Here is a 21,062-nt window from a genome sequence, read left to right as displayed (position 1 = left end):
CCAGTTGCACCTTTAACCGATCAACAGACTGTGGATTGCTTTGAAGTTCAACTCATTGGTGAATGACTTGCTCCTGATTTTGACTAAAGATTTTTACAAGGTTAGATATGCTGTAAACACTGGGGGAGCAAGCAAACCTATCAACTGTAAAGGATGTATTCAATCACTGTGGAGACTGGACAACAACGGCAGCTCCACAGACAACAGGACAGTTAATGATCAGAATTACCTAATGGCCAATGAAACTAGGCATTCACTTATCTGGACAATCCAGGACCTTGTTTTTTCCTAGCAATACAATCATCTGGAAACTCTTTATGCCCAACAGTTTTTGAAGGATCCCATCCATTTGCTGTGCCCTGAATTCAATAAATTATATTGATCCCAGAACACCTTGCAAATAAAAGTTCACTTAAACATACAGTGTTGTTGCAGGGTGAAAACAGCAATGGAAAAGGAAAGGAAGCTGGTGCCGAGTTTGCAAACCAGAAAGAGTAACATTTTTGTCACTGCACACCCTTTGCTGAAACTTTGGGGTCGGCTCATGTACTTTTTAAGAGGTTGGAGTTTAACACTGGCAGTTAGCAAGGCTTGCAGAAACAAATAAAAGTCAACCTGTAATTCCTGCAAAAGGAGCAAATAGGGAAAATAAATGATGGCTCACATTTTCTCACTTTAACTCCTTCATGGTGATACAAAGGTCTTTCCTTTAGCATGTGCCACTCACAGAGCGGCACGGTAGGCTGTGATCATCTGCGTGGGCTGGCTGAACACTTCAGAAACTCCAGCAGCTCAGGTGGAAGCAGGTGGAAGCAAGGACTGGACTCAGAGCAGTTGCCTGTAATTTAGAAGGCTGCTTTCCTATGCAGGGAGAGAATCTCTAAGCCGGAATACAGACAGCTATGAGTAAAGACAGAGTGGGCGAGTAGGCAAGAATACAGCCAGCCTGTGCATAGAATCATGCGATTTGGGTAGACCCCGACACCACACCCTCGCATAAAAGCCCAGTACTGCGAAGCCAACAGCCCTCTGGATTTCCTTACATTGAAGACCTGACACAAAACCTGTGAAAATCATCATTCTTTGAATTGGAATTAACAGAAATCCATCAAGAGAAAACACTAACAGGAAATGGGTCTTATAACCTTTGAGTATCATCCTAGACATTGCCAACGCTCATTTGCAAAAAGCTAACCATGAGGGAGCCAGCATGCTGGATTGCTCCAACTTAGGGTTGGAGTCCAAATTGCACACTGCTCACCAGTATCACATGCCCAGCACACACTCAGGCAGTGTCAGAGGGCTGCAGTCATACAGTGTACAAGACTTATTCCCCCACCTTTGCCTCCCAGTTCTCCAGAACTGCAGGCAAACCCTGGACAGAACCATCTTGTTTTTCATTCTGTTGTTGTGAATTTCAGGACGCCTGGATACAGATCTACAAAAATACATCTACGGGATTAACCTGATGTCCATGTAGTTCTTTGACAGGTTATCCCAGCAACAATGGGGCTGTATGACTTGCAAGGTAACATAATAGTAGTAAGAGTCATGAAAGCATTTCAGACTTCAAATATTCCCTTGCCAATAAACTTTTAATAGCAGGAAACCTGAAGGAGTACACAATTGTACTTAACATGGTACAATCGGAAAATAAAGGCATCCTGACTTTCAGCCTGGGAAAGAGACATGCAGTTGATTTCCAGAAGTACATTACAAGGTTAATTTACAACCATTATTATGTGATAGAGCATCCTGGATTTAAGATACAGCTGACTTAATGACACAGCAGGGAAAAAACAGCTATTAAAAAATCCACACAAACACAAAATTCCTTTAATAGTTTATCCAGAGAATACAGATGTACAACAGTACTAATACAGTATATAATGTCCATTCAATGTCAACAGACAGACACACTTAGAAACACACTGTGAACAATACTTCAATGATCTGGAGGATCACTTAACACACAAAATCACCAGGAAAGAAATTATACATGTACACTACAAAGGCTACTCTGCCAGAAAAATCAAAGGGTTTGGTGATTTCCTGTACTCAACAACAAAAGCTAATTTTGGAATTTTCCAACTAAGTAGTAATGTAAACCAATTTTCTTTTAAAATAATGGGCTACTGGTAACATTGTTAGGTTTTGAAAATAATCACATTCATTTTCTTTCCATTATATGGGGATCTCTTAAAAATTAGTCTCCCCATAGAAAACATCACCCCGCAGAATTTAGTAAGTTAACTTTCTGGACAAGCCATTGCATTCAGCTCATTAGGAAAGCTCATACGTAACTACATACACATTTGAAGATAACAGCCATAACATCCTTGTATAATGATTGAAATGATGCATACCAATAGATGCTTCTGTCAGAACTAGCAGTTCAGAAATACGTTGGTTAATTTCTTTTTAATATTGCCACTGTAACATTCTTGTCTGGCTGTTCAGAACCCTAAGGAGTTTCAGTATGCACACACTTTTATTTGGTGAATCAATCTGGAGGAGAAAAGGCCCTTCAGTCTTGAGCAAAAGACAATTTTCTTACTATTTCATGCTGAAGAAGTATTTTTTGCCTAGTGAAACCTGTTTTAAGTGTTTTAAATTTCACACTAACATTATACAATATGCTCCTAAGCTATTACTGCGATTGAACATAATCCTGCTCTGTGTTCCCTTGTGTCAGCATGAACATTTATGCAATCCGCATAGCAAATCAGATGGCAGTTACCTGAATTAAATCTAACCTAAAGCTAAATGACCCTATTTAAAAAAAGTTTCCTGATCTGATTAACTCCTGTATACAGTTCACTGTAGAAGAACATTGGTGATCACCCAGTGAAGTGAAAGCAGTCAGGTTCAGCTAAGCTTATGTTTAGCACTGGCGTAAACAACTACTCAAAACTACTTAAAAGGAATGCCAGAGTTAGAATTCTAGCAAAGAAATACCACCAAATAAATTGAAGTTATTGCAATTAGTCCACTGACAGACACATGCCTCGAGTCTGAAGGGCACCTGACGGCAAGGCTTCCTCATGTAAAAGACAGAATTTGTCCAACTCATACCAAACAAAAAAGGATCGAAGTTTCAAAGTTAGCCAAAAGGAATTGAGTACCTTTTTTTTGTTTGTTTTTCCTTTATGTGCTTTTTTGAAAAGACACAGACTTTGGCTAATATGTTTGAATTACGCTTCCTAAAGCCCAACCTGAAACAATTACCATTTGCCATCAGAATTTATATGTTTCACAGCTACTGTATCTACTCCCTCAAACTACTAGCAGGCCACATTTGGTGAATAAATATTTTTCTTCTTCCAGCTATCCAGTTTTATTTTTCCTGTTTCTTTTTTCTAGGCTTTTGTTTCATTTTTAGCCTGACAAAGCCCTCATGCTCGGTACACTCCCTGTTTGACTTCTACTTAAAACGGAAGTGGCTCCTGTCATTATCCATCCGGGCCATAAGGCAAACTTCTTCCTATAAAGCAAAACAGAAGAAAACACACAAGAGAAGAAGATTATGATTCCGCTGTAGCCCCCAATTCCGTTTCTAAGGTACACACACCCGACGAAGCGAACACCTACAATCCGCTCTCCGCCCCGGCGCGCCCAGCCCCCGCGCATGTGCGGCACTGCCGGCGGCCGCTCCCCCCCCCCCCCCCCCCCCACGCGCAGGCTCGGTGTCGGCCCGCGCGCACGCTGGGCGGGGCGGTGGCGCGCCCGGGACGCACGCGCAGCGCTTATCCGGGCCCCGCCGGCACGGCGCGGCGCATGCGCACTCTCCGGCCAGTGGCCTGGCGCGACGCATTGTGGGAAGGAGGCGGCTCTTGTCCCGGCGGAGGGTGGCGGTGAATCCTCCCGGCCGCTCACAGCAGTGTAGAGCCGCTTCCCCCCCCTACCCCCCTCCCTCCCTCCCTCCCCCCCCCCCCCCCGTCCTCCTCCTCCTCCACCCCACATACAACCCCCCCTCCCTCCGGCCCGCGCATTTAAAGGGGCAGCGGCGCCAATCCGGGGGACCATGCCGAACTTCTGTGCGGCCCCCAACTGCACCCGCAAGAGCACCCAGTCCGACCTGGCCTTCTTCCGCTTCCCCCGGGACCCGGTCAGGTGAGACCCCAGCCGGGCACTGCCGGCGCCGCCTCAGGAAGGCAGCCCGCGCCGCAAGATTGGCGGCTGGGGGGTGGGGTGTGGAGGCGCTCGCCTCTTCCCCTCCGGCCCCGCCGGTCCGCAGCCCTCCGCTCCGTCTGAGGAGATACGGCGGCGGGGAGGCGTCTCCATCCCTCTCCCTTCCCCCCGCGCCCCCTTGCCGCGCCTGCTCACCTAGCGGGGGTGCGGCGGCGGCGGGGCCGGGGCGGGAGGGGCGCGGGGGGGCCGCAGCCGTCCGGAGCTGCCGGCTCTCCTGGCGGAGGCCGCGCGCGCTGTGGCGCCGGGGGGGGCGGGGCTCCGCGGGACCCTCCGGCCTGCGGCGGGGAGGCGGGCGAGCAGCTGCGCATGCGCTGGCGCTGCCGCCGCTGTCCCCGGGGGGACGGGGGAGTGGCGGTGGCAGGCGGCGGTGCCGCTGCGGGGGGGCGGGTGAGGGGCTGCCGGGGCGGGGGGACGCTGAAGGGCTGCCTAGTGATGTTGGGGGGGGGGGGGGGGGATGAGGGGCTGTCTGGTTTGCGGGGGGCGCGGGCTGAGGTGTGAGGGGCTGCCTGCATGGCTGTCAGGAGAGTGGGAGCTGCCTGGGTGTTCGGGGGGGCTGAGGCTGTGAGGGGCTGCCTGGGTGTTCGGGGGGGCTGAGGCTGTGAGGGGCTGCCTGGGTGTTCGGGGGGGCTGAGGCTGTGAGGGGCTGCCTGGCCCTGAGGGGAGGTGGGGGGTGCTGAATATGTGAGGAGCTGCCTGGCCCTGAGGGGAAGGGGGGGCTGTGGAGGGTGGGTAGTGCTGAGGGGCTGTCTGGCTGGGAGGGGGGCTGAGGTGTGAGGGGCTGCCTGGCCGTGACAGGAGTTGGGGGGGCTGAGATGTGAGAGGCTGCCTGGTTATGAGGAGAGTGGGGGCTCTGTGAGTGAGGAGACTGACTCCTGTTCTTACCTCTACTGTCAGGAGTGGTTTCAAAGAATGTTTATCAATATGGTGGTAGGTGCTTTATATGTATAAATATAAATAAATATATATACAAAAACGGGTGTGAGGGGCTGCCTGGCCATAAGGGGAGTGGGGGGTGCTGGGCACGTGAGGAGCTGCCTGGCTGTGAGGGGAGTGGGGGGCTGAGGGTGTGAAGGCTGCCTGGCTGGGGGATGCGGGCTGAAGTGTGATGGAGTGCCTGGCTGTGGGGGCCTGCCTGGCTGGGGGTGTGTGTGTGAGGCTGCACATCTGCTAGGAGTGTGCGGCAGAGATGGGGTGTGTGGCTGTTAGAAGCTGCGGGAGCAATGGGATGAGCCAGGGGAGCCCACGCATTGTGGGTGGCCAGCGCAGGGCCAGGACTGGCTCAGGTGGTGGAAGTCCGTCAGTCCTCCTGTGTGTACTGAGGTGATGTGGTGCTGGACAGTGAGGTGTGCATTGTGACAAATAGGACACCAGTGTGACAGGCAGCTGTCACAGGATTGCAAGGGTGGTGGTTGGTGGCAAAGCATCATAAGCAACAGCAAAAGTGACAGGATTTCAAGTTCCCAGCAGATGAAAAGGAGTGGCGCACTGGTAAAGCGAGAAGCGTGTGAGTGAGAAGACATGGAAAATACCATGAAAAATAAAACATGCATTTAGACATGGAAACCCCCACGTACAACCTCACATTTAAATCTAGATAATATTCTTAAAATCGTTTGACTTAACTTGCTCCTTACAATTTTGGAAGGTGCATAGGCACTAGAGCAATACCAGTTATCTCCTAACAGTAGGTAATTAAGGCTGAAATTTTTGATGATTTATACTTGACATCCACTTGCTTCCTTCCTTGAAGCTACTTGACCTGATTTTTGGAAAATTTCAAAACACTTGGGAATTGTGGGTACATAATTTCTTCTTAGAAAACAGTCCCCTGTAAGTGATTTCAGACTAAGATACAAAAAGCTCCTATAGGTAGTAGCTGCTGCTTAAAGCTGTGTTTTCAGATGTCATCAGGCTCTCCTGAGTGAATTCAATGCTAGGGTAACCAGACCTCTTTCCTGATGCCCATACATGTGAGGTTTTGTAGTACAACCAGTATTACATACGTTTATGGCTTTAATGAAGAGTAAAATGGAAATAGTTGATTACCTTCTCTTAACCTTTCGTTTGTATGATTTCACCTAGTGTTGTCACTTTCCACCCTGTCCTGTGAGAGCCACAGACTTAAACAGTCCAAGGGATGACTGCAGTTTGTGAGGAATTGAAGAGATTTGGTGCTGTCTGGATTTCAGTCTTAATTTGTAAGGAGTCTGTGCTGTGAAATCTGGATCATGTCAGATTGGGCAAAATTGGTTACTGGGCATGTGAAGAAAATGCCCCGTTCAGTTCGTAATTTTTCTGTGGAAAGACATTTTAAATGAATGTCTTCTGTGGTAGTAATACATAGATACATTAAAAAGTGTGCAGTTAATTAAGCAATGCACATATTCTAAAGACAATTTCTAAAAAACACACACACCAGTATTTCAAAATTAGAATACTACTACTTTTAACATTTATGGAAGTTTAGAAATAAAATACCCTTTCAAAAAAAAGAATGCTTGCCAGCTACAGGGGGTTGGAATCGTACAGATTTATGGATATTTCTTTTGCAGATGTTGATCTGGATCACAGACATGTTTTTAGGAACCATGTACTGGCTCACATTTCTACAGTGTGTGAGTAAGCATGCTTTCTCATGCTTTCTGAGTGCACGTCTACTTCATAATCCCCTTGAAGTAGTTCATGCTAATACGATTAATGTTCCTGTAACAGAATAGTAGAAAATAGAGTTAAAAATTACCCTGAAGGATCATCTAGACCTTTGCACTGTCTAAAGGAAGGATAAGCTATACCTAAACTGTTTCTGGTGTCTTTGTTGTGCTCTTAAAAACATGCAGTGACAAAGATAACACTCTTGAAGTTCTCAACAGGTTCCCTGCCCATCCCCCCCGCCCCCAATATCTTAACGCCTTTCTCATTTAAACCTATGTTAAAATGTCCAGAGCAGATTATATATTATAAATCCATGCAACCTTCTGGCTTTGTAGACCGGAGCATGTTAGTGGTTTATTCTCGGGTTTGAACTACAGCAGTCATCTGCAGTTGTCAGTGACAATGTGTTGCTTGTACTGCTTGCTGTCATAGAAACCTCTTACCGTTATAGGTCAAACTGGTCTAGCAAGCAAAGTACTTTATGCCAGAAATGTGTTGTCTGCACTTGGCAGCTTACGGTGAGAAAGTTGACACTAATGACATTAGAATGCATCTTTAAAAATAAATTTCAATCAAGAAAAAAATAAAAATAATTGAGAAATACAGCCATTGTATTTCTTGACTACCTTACTGCTTTCAGTTTTTCCTCAATAACTGAATAATTGCCTTTACAACTTTCCCATTTCAGTGCTCAGCAGTTCCAGTAAGGTATTTCAAGTCAGATCTTCAGAGTATTTGCAGTTCTGTGAGAGCTAACCAGTTATTTAGGACTATCATCTTTTATTGCTACTACCTCAGAAAACTAGAAGGGGTGCACAGATAAGGCTTTGAAAAAGAACCAGCTGCATTTAATGAACGGTACATAGTCTTTTCATATCAAACATGAATGTAAATAGACCTCAATAAGGATGTCTGTGACTGTCACGGTGGTTTTAGTGAAGGGAGGTGTGAGTATTTAGAACAAAATACTTCTTGAGAGGTGCTCTTCTGCTGCAGTTGACTACTACTGAGGTAACATAAATGAGTTACACTCTATCCGCACCTCAATAAAATGCCGTTTGAGCTTCCATGAGATGTCAGCAGATCTCTGAAAATGTAAAGTTTGTGACTGAAAAAAACCTTAAAAGCTAATGAGCAATACCTAAGCAGTGGTGTAATATATTGGATTGAGATGGCTTTTAATTTGTGCCAGATGCTTTGCAGCTAAAGCATCTGTGCAACAGTGTACGGTCTGCGTTAGCTGAATACCAAAAAACTGGACAAAATCTTATACATAATTTTATTCTAAAATCTTTTGAATTGTTGCTTGGGAAATACCTTGCGGAGCTATGCTGGGTGATTTCAGGGGACTGATCTCCTTTTTCTTTGTTTTTGTTCCTCGGAAAGTCAAACTTATTTGGAGCCAAACTCATAGCAAGACTGAAGGGCCAAATTCAGACTCAGATGGAGTTTGTGTGTTTGAGTCCAGCTGCATAACCTCTACCATCTCCCTCTAGTCCTGTAGCTACTTGAGAGGATGTCAATGCTCCAGCTTTCCTAGATGTGTAGAGCTCTGGTTACTGATCTGCTGCACCCGTGGGGTGTGAGGACTTGGTGCCTCTGTGTGAGCCGGATCTGCAAACTGGGGCACTGCATGCTGAGGGCTTCTTTTGAATCATGTACTCAGTGTTGACTTCGGCACAAGAGGCCATGGCCATAGCCAGTTCTGTGTAATGGTAGAAGTTGGTAACGGAAAGGAGGATTGGGTGGTTAATCTAATCTTTGTGAGACTCATTTCCTGAGTAAGCCCCCTCTGAAGAGCTGATGGTATCTTTTGCCATTGCTCATTAGTTTGATTCTGGTCCCTAGCTGTTACTGGTATCTACTTAACTTGTTCTCTGGTTGGCAGCAACACTGGAGGTGAAGGGATTCAGGCTGATTTTTGGCTGTCCTTGACAACTCTGTGCCAGTTCTAGATGTGCCATCGCTGCCACCGATTTGTCTCTGTGTGGTTGCCAGGAGGTGATTCAAAGGAGTTACCGTAATGTGAGGAGCTCTGACTTTGCTCCCTGGCAGTCTTCCTCAGCTTCACTGGGTCAATGAGAGAGGCAGGTAAGAACACCAGGGCTGGGCTCTTTGCTGCATACCCCTTTGGACTGAAGCCCTCCCCACTAGCTATAGGGGAGGCTTGTCAGCCTTTGTGACAGCCTGATGTGATAGTGTTTATGAGTTACCTAATAATCAGCACCCACTCAGAAAGTATGAGAGCCAGATCCAATCTAATTTACATGCTAAAGGACTGTGTTTATACAGTTTGGTTTAGCGAAGAACGCTCTCCTGTTCTCTTACTGGGGTGATCTTGCTGTCCAGGCAAGAGCACCAGATCTGCAGTCCTACAAAAAAAAAAAAATATTAAACCATTTTTTTTCTTATTTTAAGTCATATTAAGAATACTATGTGTGGATCTCCAAGAGCAATATTAGAAATTATTCCTGTTTTATGGCACTTGCTGCCACTGGTATTTTGGTACTTTGCATGAACTAAAAGTTAAGGTACACAAACCGTTTACCCAGCAGAGATCAGAATTCAGGGTTCCCCCCTTTCGTCATCGCAGGTGCCTGTTACTGCGCTCAGTTAAAGTAGATGATGGTGAATCCATTCAGAGCTGTGGATTTCCTCATTGGGGCTGCCCACCAAAACATCTGAGGGGACAGCCCTCCTTCGTAAGTTGTTGAATAATCATTAAGTATTTTGCTCCCTCCTTGTCCCTGTGAGCAGTAATTTACATGTTTGTAGTCAAAAATAATTTTAAAATATTTTTGTATTTTAATGCAGTAACAACTTCTAGCTGTTTCTTGGGTCAGGACCCATCTTCTTTTTAATTTAGGAGTGAAAAAGGCTGTTTAGAGCCTTTTGTTTTTAATCAGGCAGAGTAGCTTTTTCACTTTCATGAATTTCAGCAGGATTGCATTGTGGGAAGATCTCACCCACTTTGCTGTACTGAAATAATAGACTCTTCATGTAACTTCTCTGTGTAGGTTCCTGGAACTTTGTGGACATTGCCAACATGTACCAATTTTAAAAAGGCAAACAACGCAACACTTTTAAGTATGAACCAGTGTTGAAAAGTATGTAGCACAGTGACGGATTTTAAAGTAAAGTCACAGACTGTAATGAAAGTTCCTTTCCTTTTTGCTGTAGAATTATTTTGGTATTACTGTAATTCTTTACAATGTAGTTTTCTCGGGCATTCTTGAGTTTGGGTAAGGATTTACCCTAGGAGGAATAGGAGCTTGTGTAAGCACTGTGTACAGTTAGAATAATGAACAAATCCTCAGTGGAGTTCATGTGAAGGTTTTTAGTCTTCCGTATTGTATGTTTTCAACTTTGTTTACTTGTGTGCCATTGTAAATTGGTGGCTCTGTGATGCCACAGGGTGCAAGCAAGTGCATTAAAATAATGCTGCTGCAGAGGATTATTTTTGCAGGAAGGAGATTACTTCCCTGCCCCCAGATTTTTAAATACAGGGATATCAATAGGTGCTGGAGTCTTGTTAATTCATATATATGTATTTTTACAGCACAAATGAAATGGCATGTGAGTTTTACTGGAGTAGCTCTGCAGCATCTGTCTCTGCATGTTGTTGCTCAGAAATCTGTAGCAAGAAAGCGATTGCATAGACCCCTTTGAGGGAAATACAAGCTAACTAATGCATTTACATCAATTACTGCAAGTGGTTTGCTCACCAGAGGAAATGATATCTTGTGTATTTAAGAGAAGCAGTATTAGAAGGGGAAATGTTTCCTTAGCTTTGTGTTATATCTCAGAAAACTAATCTAAAGCAGAAGTAGATGTTGTAAAAATACACATCTTAACAATAACTTAGTTCAGGCATGTTGAGCACTGTCATTAGAATGATTGCTTTTTTTAATTGTTATTATGGCACTTCTCAAAAATCTACTCAAAACTCCCCAATGACCACAATAAATAAGAAAAATGCTGTGTTTTGGAGGGAGGCAGAGAAGATAGCTATTTTAATAGCTGCCTTCAAAAACTTTATATGACTTTAGTCTACAAACACATCTCTTTGTTAAGTTTTCTTTTTAAGATTAAATTCGTGAGAATTAAGTGGTCAGGTTTCATGAGCAACTGCGTTACAATCTGTTGTGTGTGTGAGAAAAAGCAAGAATATATAAATTAAGGGAAAAGAATCCTGAATTTTCTGGGGTGGTGCTAAGTGGTGAGCAAAGGGAGGAAAACAGATTTATAAAAAGATTTGATGGTATGTAACAACAGAAGGTGTACAGAACTTTCCTCAGCCTCACATAAAAGGCAGGGCTCACTGCGATCCAGTTTTGAGTACGGGTTGAAATTGTAGGGGGTTTTGTTTTAACTTAAAATTAGCTAATTCTTTTGCTTACATGCAGATGTCAAAGATGGGTAGAGAACTGTCGAAGGGCAGATTTAGAAGATAAAACTCCAGATCAACTCAACAAGCATTACAGATTGTGTGCTAAGCATTTTGAGACTTCTATGATATGTAGAAGTGTAAGTAAAACCAAGCATTTATCGCATCTTGCAAAATTTGACTAATGCTTTTCATCAGAATGCTGCATTTTAATCTTTGATCTTCTAGGTAACTTATCCCTGGGAAAATTAATCTCTTAGTCTTAATTGAGATCATTGTCATGGTCCAGGGCACCACGCAGGCTCGCAGATGTTGGCACAAAGGCTGAGGTGGAAACGAGCAGTCGGGGAAGAGAAGAGCAGAACTGCTGCTGCTGGTTTAACATGTTTCTGGAGCACTAATCTTCACTGCAGTTCTCCTCATGCTAAGCAATGCTCATTTTGTTTATTGTCACTAGATGTTACAACACTGTATAAATTTATTTGGTATAAGTGTGTAAGCTTACATACTTATAATTACTTAAAATCATTAATGTGCTGTTACAGAAGTGTGTACATGGTGTGATCAGGTTAAATTACACTGTTGTGACCAAGAAATTTAAACATGCATCTGTCAAGCTTTTGGTTCCTGTTACGTTTCATCCAGCTAAAATCATGGCGGTGTTTTCTGTTAATGAAATAATGGCTTTCAATTCTTTTTGTTAACAAGATAATGTTGATTTTAAGAGCTTACGTAAGAGTAGGAAACAGTGGACCTGGGGCTCTGTATCGAGTTTGAATTTCACTCTGATATATAGGTAAAATCAGTCCTTTAGTTAAGAAGGATAATTAAACTATGCAGGTCAGACTGTGAGGTCCTGGTCATATTACATGTGACAAGGTCTCTCATTAGCCCGCATCTCAGAAACAAACAAATGAATATTGGAGGTAATTCTGAATATGAAAAGAAGCTTTATGAATCTTGGTTTGTGTGAAACTTATTTCAATCTAATGACAGGTATAAATATCATACTTACTGGAAATTAGTCAATTTAGACAACATAAGTTTACAGTATATCCAAATACAAAAGTTTTACTTAGTATTTAACTGCTAGAAACATTTACATGATATCTAGAAGTCTTTTCCTTTTCGTGCTCTTTTGGCAGATAAATTTTTCTTTAATATGACCTTTTACAGTAGTGTTTTGTCGAATTTGTAAGTCTACATAAAGAAGCCAGTTGAATACTTTCACAATGAAAATGTTTATGTGATTGTTTATAGAATTGTGAAATAAGTGATAAAAACCAAAGCACAATAGTAACAAAGTGTTTCCTTTTTGATACATAAATGTCTCTTTATCCGAAATGTATGTTTGGGGTTTTTTTTAATCATAATATTTCAGTAAATTAAAATTATTGCACCTGGGGTCCTTGATGTGAAGATAAAAGGGAGGAAATAATATCTGTGGTTTGGGTTGGGGTTTTCTTTAGTACCTCTCCTCATTTTCAGTGGTCTCTTGATATCCCTGAAATGCGAATTGCATAGCATAGCTTTCTGTTCTTCAAACATCAGAAAGTAAAAATACTTTTTTTTTTTTTTAAAAAAAAGCATGGCATCTGAAATTTTTGGGGTTTTTTGTGCACACGCAGTGAGAATTCCCCAAAGAAATACCTCATCTAGGTGTCTGTCTTCTTACAGAGCCCTTACAGGACAGTTTTACGGGATAATGCCGTGCCAACTATATTTGATCTTACAAGTCACCTGAACAATCCCCACAGCAGACACAGGAAAAGGATAAAAGAGCTCGTAAGTTTTTAATGAAAGATATTTTTTAATATTAAAACAATAAAGGCAAGTAAGTTCATGTGAAACTTTTATGCAAAAATGTCAAGTAACAGTACTAAGCACTTGAGTGTTTGCATTTTCTGTACTGCCTATTCTAGTATCTTTTTGTGGATTATAAGTTAAATGCCCAAATACTATACTGATGTAAATTCTGTCTGCTAAGGAAGGTTTGATGAAATAATCCGGAAAACGAAATATGTTGGTCCAGAACTGATTCTGTCTTCCAAAGAAAGTGCATAACTTCCTTTTGCTTGTTATTACAGCGCTAACTGAATACAACTTATGCACGGTACCCTGAAATTCATGCTACAAATTGATTGTGATCTTCAGTTCACCCATTTAACTTTTGAAATCTGCACCAATTCAGATGTGTATTTTAGCTTACTGTTCTGGAAAGATAATCTATGTATAAAAGCAAGATCAAGAAGTGTTTTTTGTGGAATTGTGTCTTACTGATACCTCTTTTGTGTGATTTATAACCACAGGGACCTAGAGACACTTTTTCTATAAGTAAGCTGACAATTAAGAGGAATTCAACTCCTAAACTCTGCTTGTATGTTGGAAGATTACAGCCAATTTTTAAACTTCTTCGTGAGTTCGAGTGTTTATTGAGTGAAAATAAGTTAAAGATGTTTCTGTCTACTGACAGTGCATGCTCATACTGAAACAGAATACTTGAATGGAATCTCTTTACTAATAATTATTACAAACACCTTATATAAGTATGGGAGTCTTAGAAGTAGTAGCAGGTGATTGTCATTTAGTTAGTAGATACGTGCTGTGATAGCAATACACTACCTGAAGAAACCTCCTTCTCTTGCACCTTCTAGCGCTTACTGGTAAATATTAATGCCCTTAAAATGGTCTCATTTGCAGAATTTGTATCTGGTCTTGATGTGTTCTAATATTTGAAGGACATGTGCTAGACATCATCAATACAATTTTGTTTTGTTTTGTTTTTTTGTAAGAGTGAAGATGAAATAAGAACACTGAAGCAACAAAAGAGTAAGTGAGCAAAATAACTGAGTTCATAAAAAAATTGTTTACTAAGGCTGACAAGGTAATGCAGGACACATAACTAAGTTCCTACATATATCAGGAGGATAATTGAGTTCCTGTTTGATTCAAACAGGCTGTCTAAACTCTTTGTGAAATACTCATTCACTTATAAACTGGAAACATTCTTCTCTGGGCTCCGGCAACTTAAAAAGTAATGGGGGTAGTAAGGGAAAGCAAATCTTACGGGGTTTTTTGTTCATGTTATCTTGACACTTACAGTATTTTACTTTTTGTAGTTGATGAAGCTTTTGAACGGGAACAGGCAACTCAAGAATTGAACGAAAGCAATGAACAAAATACTGTCTCAGAAGAAGGAGGGGAAGAACAAGAGGAAGAAGCTGGCCCCTTGACATTGGAAGAAAGAGAAAACAAAGATTACCTTAAGTCTTTGTTTGAAATTTTGATCCTAATGGGCAAACAAAATATTCCTTTGGATGGCCATAATGTTGACGAGCTGCCAGAAGGTATCTTTACTTCAGATAACTTTCAGGCTCTACTGGAATATAGAATAAATGCTGGAGACGAAGTTCTGAGGAAACGATTTGAGATGACTGCAGTCAATCTTGAGTACTGTTCAAAAACTCAGCAGAAACAAATGCTTGAGATCTGTGAAAGCTGTGTTAGAGAAGAGACGCTGAGGGAAGTAAGAGACTCACACTTCTTTTCTATTGTCACTGATGAAGTAGTAGACATAGCAGGAGAGGAACATTTGCCAGTGTTGGTGAGATTTGTTGATGACGCTCATAATCTAAGAGAAGAATTCATAGGCTTTTTGCCGTATGAGGCTGATCCTGAAATTTTAGCTGTTAAGTTTCACGCAACTATTACTGAAAAGTGGGGTCTAAACATGGAGTACTGTCGAGGTCAAGCCTACATTGTCTCCAGTGGGTTTGCTTCTAAAATGAAAGTTGTGGCTACAAGACTCTTGGAAAAGTATCCACAAGCTGTTTATACGCTGTGTTCCTCGTGTGCCTTAAATGTTTGGCTAGCAAAATCCGTTCCGGTTGTTGGTGTTTCCATTGCATTAGGAACAATTGAAGAAGTTTGCTGTCTGTTTAATCAGTCTCCAGAATTACTAGTAGAACTGGACAACACAATTTCTGTTCTTTTTCAGAACAATGAGGAGAAGGGTAATGAGCTGAAGGAGATCTGCCGTTCTCAGTGGACAGGCAGGCATGATACTTTTGAGGTTTTGGTGGACCTCATGCAAGCATTGGTGCTGTGCTTGGATGCAGTAAGCAGTGACTCATCCGTCAGGTGGAACAACTTTATTACCGGTCGAGCATTTGTACTTTCAAGTGCATTGACAGATTTTGACTTCATTGTCACTATCGTAATCCTGAAAAATGTTCTGTCTTTTACAAGAGCATTTGGAAAAAATCTCCAAGGACAAACATCAGATGTGTTTTTTGCAGCTAGCAGCTTAACAGCAGTGTTGCATTCTCTGAATGAAGTGATGGAGAATATTGAAGTTTACCATGAATTTTGGTTTGAGGAAGCAACAAATTTGGCTACAAAACTGGACGTACAAATTAAACTCCCAGGAAAATTTCGCAGGGCACAACAGGGGAACTTAGACTCTGAGGTAACATCAGAAAACTACTACAAAGAAATCCTTAGTGTCCCCACAGTGGAGCACATTATTCAAGAATTAAAAGATATATTCTCAGAACAACATTTAAAAGCTCTCAAGTGTTTATCGTTAGTGCCCTCAGTCATGGGGCAGCTCAAATTCAATACTTCTGAGGAGCATCATGCGGACATGTACAAAAATGACTTGCCTAATCCAGACACGCTTTCTGCTGAGCTTCATTGTTGGAGAATCAAGTGGAAGCACAGAGGAAAAGATATTGAACTTCCAGCTACTATTTACGAAGCACTTCACTTGCCTGACATAAAGTTTTTCCCTAATGTTTATGCACTGCTGAAAGTCTTGTGCATACTTCCAGTGATGAAGGTGGAAAATGAAAAATACGAAGTGGGACGAAAGCGCTTAAAGGCATACCTGAAAAACACCTTGACAGAGCAAAGGTCAAGCAACCTAGCTTTGCTGAACATAAACTTTGATATAAAACATGACTTAGATTTAATGGTGGACACCTACATTAAACTCTATCCAGATAAAGTGGAATTTCAAGATGACCTCAAACAACTCTGAAGGAGCAGAAGATGCTTAATTTTTTAAGCTCTAACCGATCTGTTGAAACAGCTTTTTATTAATTGAGTTTCAATGCTGAGGAAAAAAATTGTGAAATTAAAAAAATCATTGCAGTTGTATTTCTATTTTAGGTCTCAAACAGAAGAAGCTGTGGTCAGTGACCCAAGTTATGTTTTGTTAGTCTCATTAAATGTGTTATGCAAGCAAAACAAAGCCTGAAAATAAGCCCATGCTCTTGGCAGAGGTGTTTTCTACATCCGATTGACTTAACTAGGTGCTGGTTTATGTTATTGCATCATGGAAAAAGTACATTGTGATTGTAGATCTGATGGGGCAGTTATATATTTGCTCATGAATTAGGATAAGGACACCACCCCCCCACACCACAAGATATTAAAAAAGAGGATAATCCATTTGAGTTCTGTTACTTAGGATTTTATTCTTGAAAACTTTTTGAAAAAGTCTTTGATGTATATTTAAATTGGCATTTTGGAGAGTGGATTCAGCTATTGCACGATCCCCGTGCTGTGGACTGTTCTTGGTGTAAAGTGAATGTTAGTAATATAGAGGTACGTTTACGGTTTCATTGGGAGAGTCAACCTCTTTAATCTCACGATGGCTGTTTACATTCCTTTGTGTGAGACACAATTTTTCTTTTTCTTTAGGCTTTTAACAAGCATGGCAGGAGTATTGAAACTCCTAAAAGACACTAAAAACTTAAAATTTATTTTACAAACATTTAAATCTGTTAGTTCTATCCTGACTGACACAAACCCATGCATCTTACTGTCTATTTGTAAACTCATGCAGGAAAGATTAAAACAAGAGTTTGTTGTTTGTCTAGAAGTAAGTTTGAAAATATTGCTGTTTATTTTTGGCAAGAATGAAACATTTTTGTACAGTTTATTGCAATTTAAAATAAAATGTGAATTGCTTTGTACATAGTATTGAATTTCTTAGTAAAGCTGTGCCTGAGAATGTGTGTTCTTTTGTAAGGTACCTTTAAGTTTTGGCAATTTTTTCTCCATTGTTCTTGCAATTCTAGTGAGTGGCATTGTATTAAGACACAGGAAACAAATATTTTGAGATGGCATGAAATACAGTGTTTTTAATTGTGGAAGTTCTGTCTAACTGAAACAGGTGGAAACTGATTAAATTTGAAATGGTTGAAAAGTTAAGTTTTGCAGCTATCTGATGCATGTCAATTTTATAACATATTTATAGTTGTCTTTTATATACTTCCCAGTTACAGTTGGAAAAGCCCCCAGCAACAGAGAGTTGCATGATTATAGGGACTATGACAAATACAGTTCTTAATATTTAACATGGTCAAACAGTAAGAATAAATTTGGAAAAAAACAACCCAACAACCCAACACTTTACTGAGTAGCCTTGGATATTAAAGTGGCTAATGTACATATTAAGAAATGCTTTCAGCAGCATTTATTTACATTGGAGTAGTAAAAATTACTCTTAAAAAGTTTCATCTTTTCTTTCCACTGCTATTAGTTATATGCTTTCTGGCATGGTTTCATGTTAATGCAATTGTTGTCTCTATCAGTAAAAAGTGTTTTAGCTAATAGCTTGCTCTGTTCTTCTTAATAGATGAAAATAGCCCAAATCTATGTTAATGCTATTAAAGGCATTTTGTAATTAGAAGTTATATAGAAAATTGTCCTCTTTTTAAAGATCTCAATTGCAATTTTAATAAAATAAATAAATCTTTCCTATCCTGGGAACATCTGTGAGTTCCCTTGCTAAATGCAACAAAGCGAGGTGGTCGTGACCTCTGAGCTGGTAAGCCCCACACCAGTAAAGTCAGGTTGGATGAGCCCAGGCTTATAGGGATAATCAGAGAAGGAAAATTGATACCCAGTGCTGTGTAATTGGCCAGCAGAGCTGAAGACTACTTTCTGACTGTGGTCAAAAAGATCTCATTTACAATGTACTGAGGCAAATTGAAGAAGGGAAATGCAGTAAAACACTCCTTTAGCTACTGAAGTGTCTTCCGGAGCTCAGCTGAGACATATCGTTGTGACTAGCGTTGCTAATTAGCTGGCTCCAAGAGCCTTGATTGCTTGTTGTGTTCAGTCGTTGCTTTGCCCTTCACAGAGATGCTTAGATTGTAATCAATCAGAAGCTGCTTATTTAGCCTATTTGAATTGTCCTGTTGGTAAGGAATGCCTCATTTTTTAGATGCATCAGTGCATCGCTTAGGAAGCTGTAGCAGGTAGTCTGAATAGCGATGGTTTGGCAGGATGCGGAGAACCACAAGAATCACAGATTGCAGTGGTAGTTACCCCTTTAACTGAAGAGAGTTGTGCAGAGGAAAACCATTTACTGCAGCTGTAGTGGCTCCCTTCTTATTTCTGCAGGTGCAGCAAAAGGGTGTGACTGAAGTAGAATCTGGTAACATAATTGTAAAGAGAATGCTATTGCTAGAGCAGGTCAGAGACTGACAGAGAAGTGTCTGAAAATGGGACAAATAATCACTGAAGGTAAACTTTGCTTCCATTTTTTTTTTTACAGATTCTTGAGACAGAGGGAATTATCATCTTAAACATACTGCCCTGAATTGGCAGGATGTATTTCCAAGGTATATCTGAGGTATTTACCTTGCTTTGACCTGGCTTTTAGCACATTCTGTGTAATGAAGTGACAGGTCTGTTCAAATTATTTTAAGTATCACTGCTGAGATACAATTTCAGTGAAAGTGGGTTTTCCTTAGCTGCTCAGCTGATTGTGCTTTGAAAGCAATGCTTGTTTCTATATACAAAATCTATTTTCTTTTCCCATGTGCAGAATTCCTGTTTGAAAACAGGAAATGCTGTTAGAAAATTCAGAAATTGCTTCTTTGAAAAATTAGCATGTAGCATTCTGTCTCCTGTAGTGTTATTTCTGTCACTGTCTGCAGAAATCCTGCTTGTTTGGCCATGAGGGTTTTGCTGTAAAGAAGCAGAGGACCAGAGCCGCTTAATGATTCCGGGTGCAGCTATCCTGTTCCCCCCACGTGCTGTTTCTGTGCAACACTGCAAATCTCGAGTTGCCAGAAACATCCTAGTTACTCCAAGGAGATGAAAATAAATCTCTTTCCTGGATCTGTTTCAGGCAGCAGTTGCTAACCTAGAATAACAATAGGTGTTATCCCAAAGTAGGCTTAACATTCAGTAATTTCCAGACCTCTAATGCTGCCTGCTTTCCCTAAGGAAAACAGTACTTACAAATCTGGGTTTTTAGATCTTGATTGATCTAGAAAACCCTAGATCATAAGTAATGAGGTGTTGGCAAAAAAATTGAGTTGGAAGTTTTAGACACATCTTCAGCGGTTTCAAAATAGATGCATGTTCATCATAAGTTTGCTTTACAGAGTAACACTGTTAATCAAATCAAATTCAATGTGCATGTTCCATAATGCAATAATTGTTCATTTTATTATTGCTATAGTTGTCCGATGTTTCTATTTATTTCAATGTAGCAAGCTTGCTTTTTTCTTAAAACCATGCCTGTGTGTCTTCTGTTTTAGCTGGCAACAGTTATCCCTGGAAGCGTCCTTGAAGGCAAGGCAGGTGCTAGTAAAGTTTGTTCAGTGAGACTGAGAAGCAGTAGTGCAACAGTGACAGAGCAGATGCCCGTGCAGTCCCATTCTTCTATTTTGTAAGTGTTTTGCATAAGACTCCCCAACAACCCCCTGTGCATATTAACTGACATCACTGCTCTTCAGGAATATATTAGTTTCCTAGCTGTAGAACTTGGGCTACAGACTAAATGATGGCCTTTATCATCCCCCAAGGCCACCTGTGCTATCTACAGACCTCCAACAAACCCTTGTGCATTCGTGACCACATGCTCCACCAGCAGCAACACTATAAAACATTTGTGGGGGCAACCTAGGATCCTTCCTGCTGAGAAGCCACGCTGTGAGCCTGCGAGCATACCATATGGAGTCCAGACTAGAGTACAGGCTTCCCTTGCAGCACCTGGAGGAGAGGGACCTGTTACAGCTTTACCTTTGCTGAGAGATACTAAACAGCACTGATTTACACCTAAAAATTGAGATCCCTGTGAAAGGCAGGGCTGGAGGCAGTTCAGCAAATATGCCAATAGTGTCTCATGACATCTTTCACTGAGAGGTGACTACTAAGTCTGACCATCTGTGACAGTCTACAGTCAGAGCTGGGACTACATACGTGGCTGCTGGAGTCTGAAAATTCAGATTCTGTTGCCTCTTCAGCTAGCAGATGTCTGAGGATCTGGGGAAAGGACTGTCTTTCCTTACTTCTGGAAGAACCTCTAGAAGGTAGACTCAGCAAGACAACACCTCTGGCATGGCACAGAAGCCTCAGTGGGATTTTTCTAGCAGGTAGAATCTAGCAACAAGGAGACTTCAGTATCTACTGCCTTCAGGACATGGTGGTTGAGGGCAAAAGCTTAGCACCAGCACCTTACTTTTTGGTCCTCTGTTACTCCCAGAGCAGAAGAACTTGAAGTTCACAGCTTTTTCCTAACGAAGCAGCAGGGCACTTCCATACAGTTAGCACTTGCTAACTTGGGGGAGGAAAGGCATTTATGAGCTATTGGGAAGGAGTGGTTGTGGGTTTGGGTTGTGACGGAAGCAGGAGAGGGGTGGGGTGATACATGAGATGGTGGTCAAGGGCACCAGTCCGTTGGTTGTGTGATGCTCTAAGCCTATGTACTATGTAAGCCCAGACTTAAGCCCAGGTGGGGTCCTGGTCTTCTCCTGCAGTGGTGTCAGGCTGAGCCGGTGCGGGCTGGAGAGCTTTGTGCTGCTGA

The 21,062-nt window shown here is 41.7% G+C and overlaps 1 protein-coding gene and 1 long non-coding RNA gene across 4 annotated transcripts; one reads left to right on the top strand and one right to left on the bottom strand.

Annotated features, from left to right (window-relative positions):
* Positions 1 to 1,809: 1,809 nt before the first annotated feature.
* On the bottom strand, positions 1,810 to 4,320 carry LOC119143013. The gene is made up of 2 exons (XR_005102547.1): positions 4,079 to 4,320; positions 1,810 to 3,484 (listed from the first exon to the last, which is right to left on the bottom strand). It is a non-coding gene; the product is annotated as an uncharacterized LOC119143013 (long non-coding RNA).
* On the top strand, positions 3,920 to 17,930 carry THAP12 (THAP domain containing 12). 3 transcript variants are annotated; one of them, XM_037376727.1, is made up of 7 exons: positions 4,002 to 4,113; positions 8,732 to 8,934; positions 9,437 to 9,545; positions 11,250 to 11,370; positions 12,908 to 13,015; positions 14,023 to 14,059; positions 14,350 to 17,930. In XM_037376727.1, exons 4-7 carry the CDS (start codon positions 11,356 to 11,358, stop codon positions 16,269 to 16,271), a joined length of 2,082 nt encoding a protein of 693 aa, XP_037232624.1. In that variant the 5' UTR covers positions 4,002 to 4,113; positions 8,732 to 8,934; positions 9,437 to 9,545; positions 11,250 to 11,355; the 3' UTR covers positions 16,272 to 17,930. The 3 variants fall into 3 exon arrangements, with proteins under 3 accessions (XP_037232621.1, XP_037232624.1, XP_037232622.1); XM_037376725.1 differs by lacking the exon at positions 9,437 to 9,545; XM_037376724.1 differs by lacking the exons at positions 8,732 to 8,934; positions 9,437 to 9,545 and having other exon boundaries at positions 3,920 to 4,113.
* The last annotated feature ends 3,132 nt before the right edge of the window (positions 17,931 to 21,062 follow it).

The sequence above is a fragment of the Falco rusticolus genome, chromosome 2 (genome assembly GCF_015220075.1).
Source record: "Falco rusticolus isolate bFalRus1 chromosome 2, bFalRus1.pri, whole genome shotgun sequence".
NCBI classification, from domain to species: Eukaryota; Metazoa; Chordata; class Aves; order Falconiformes; family Falconidae; genus Falco; species Falco rusticolus.
Note: the sequence above shows the minus strand (reverse complement) of the source record. Positions and strands in the feature narration are given on the sequence as shown.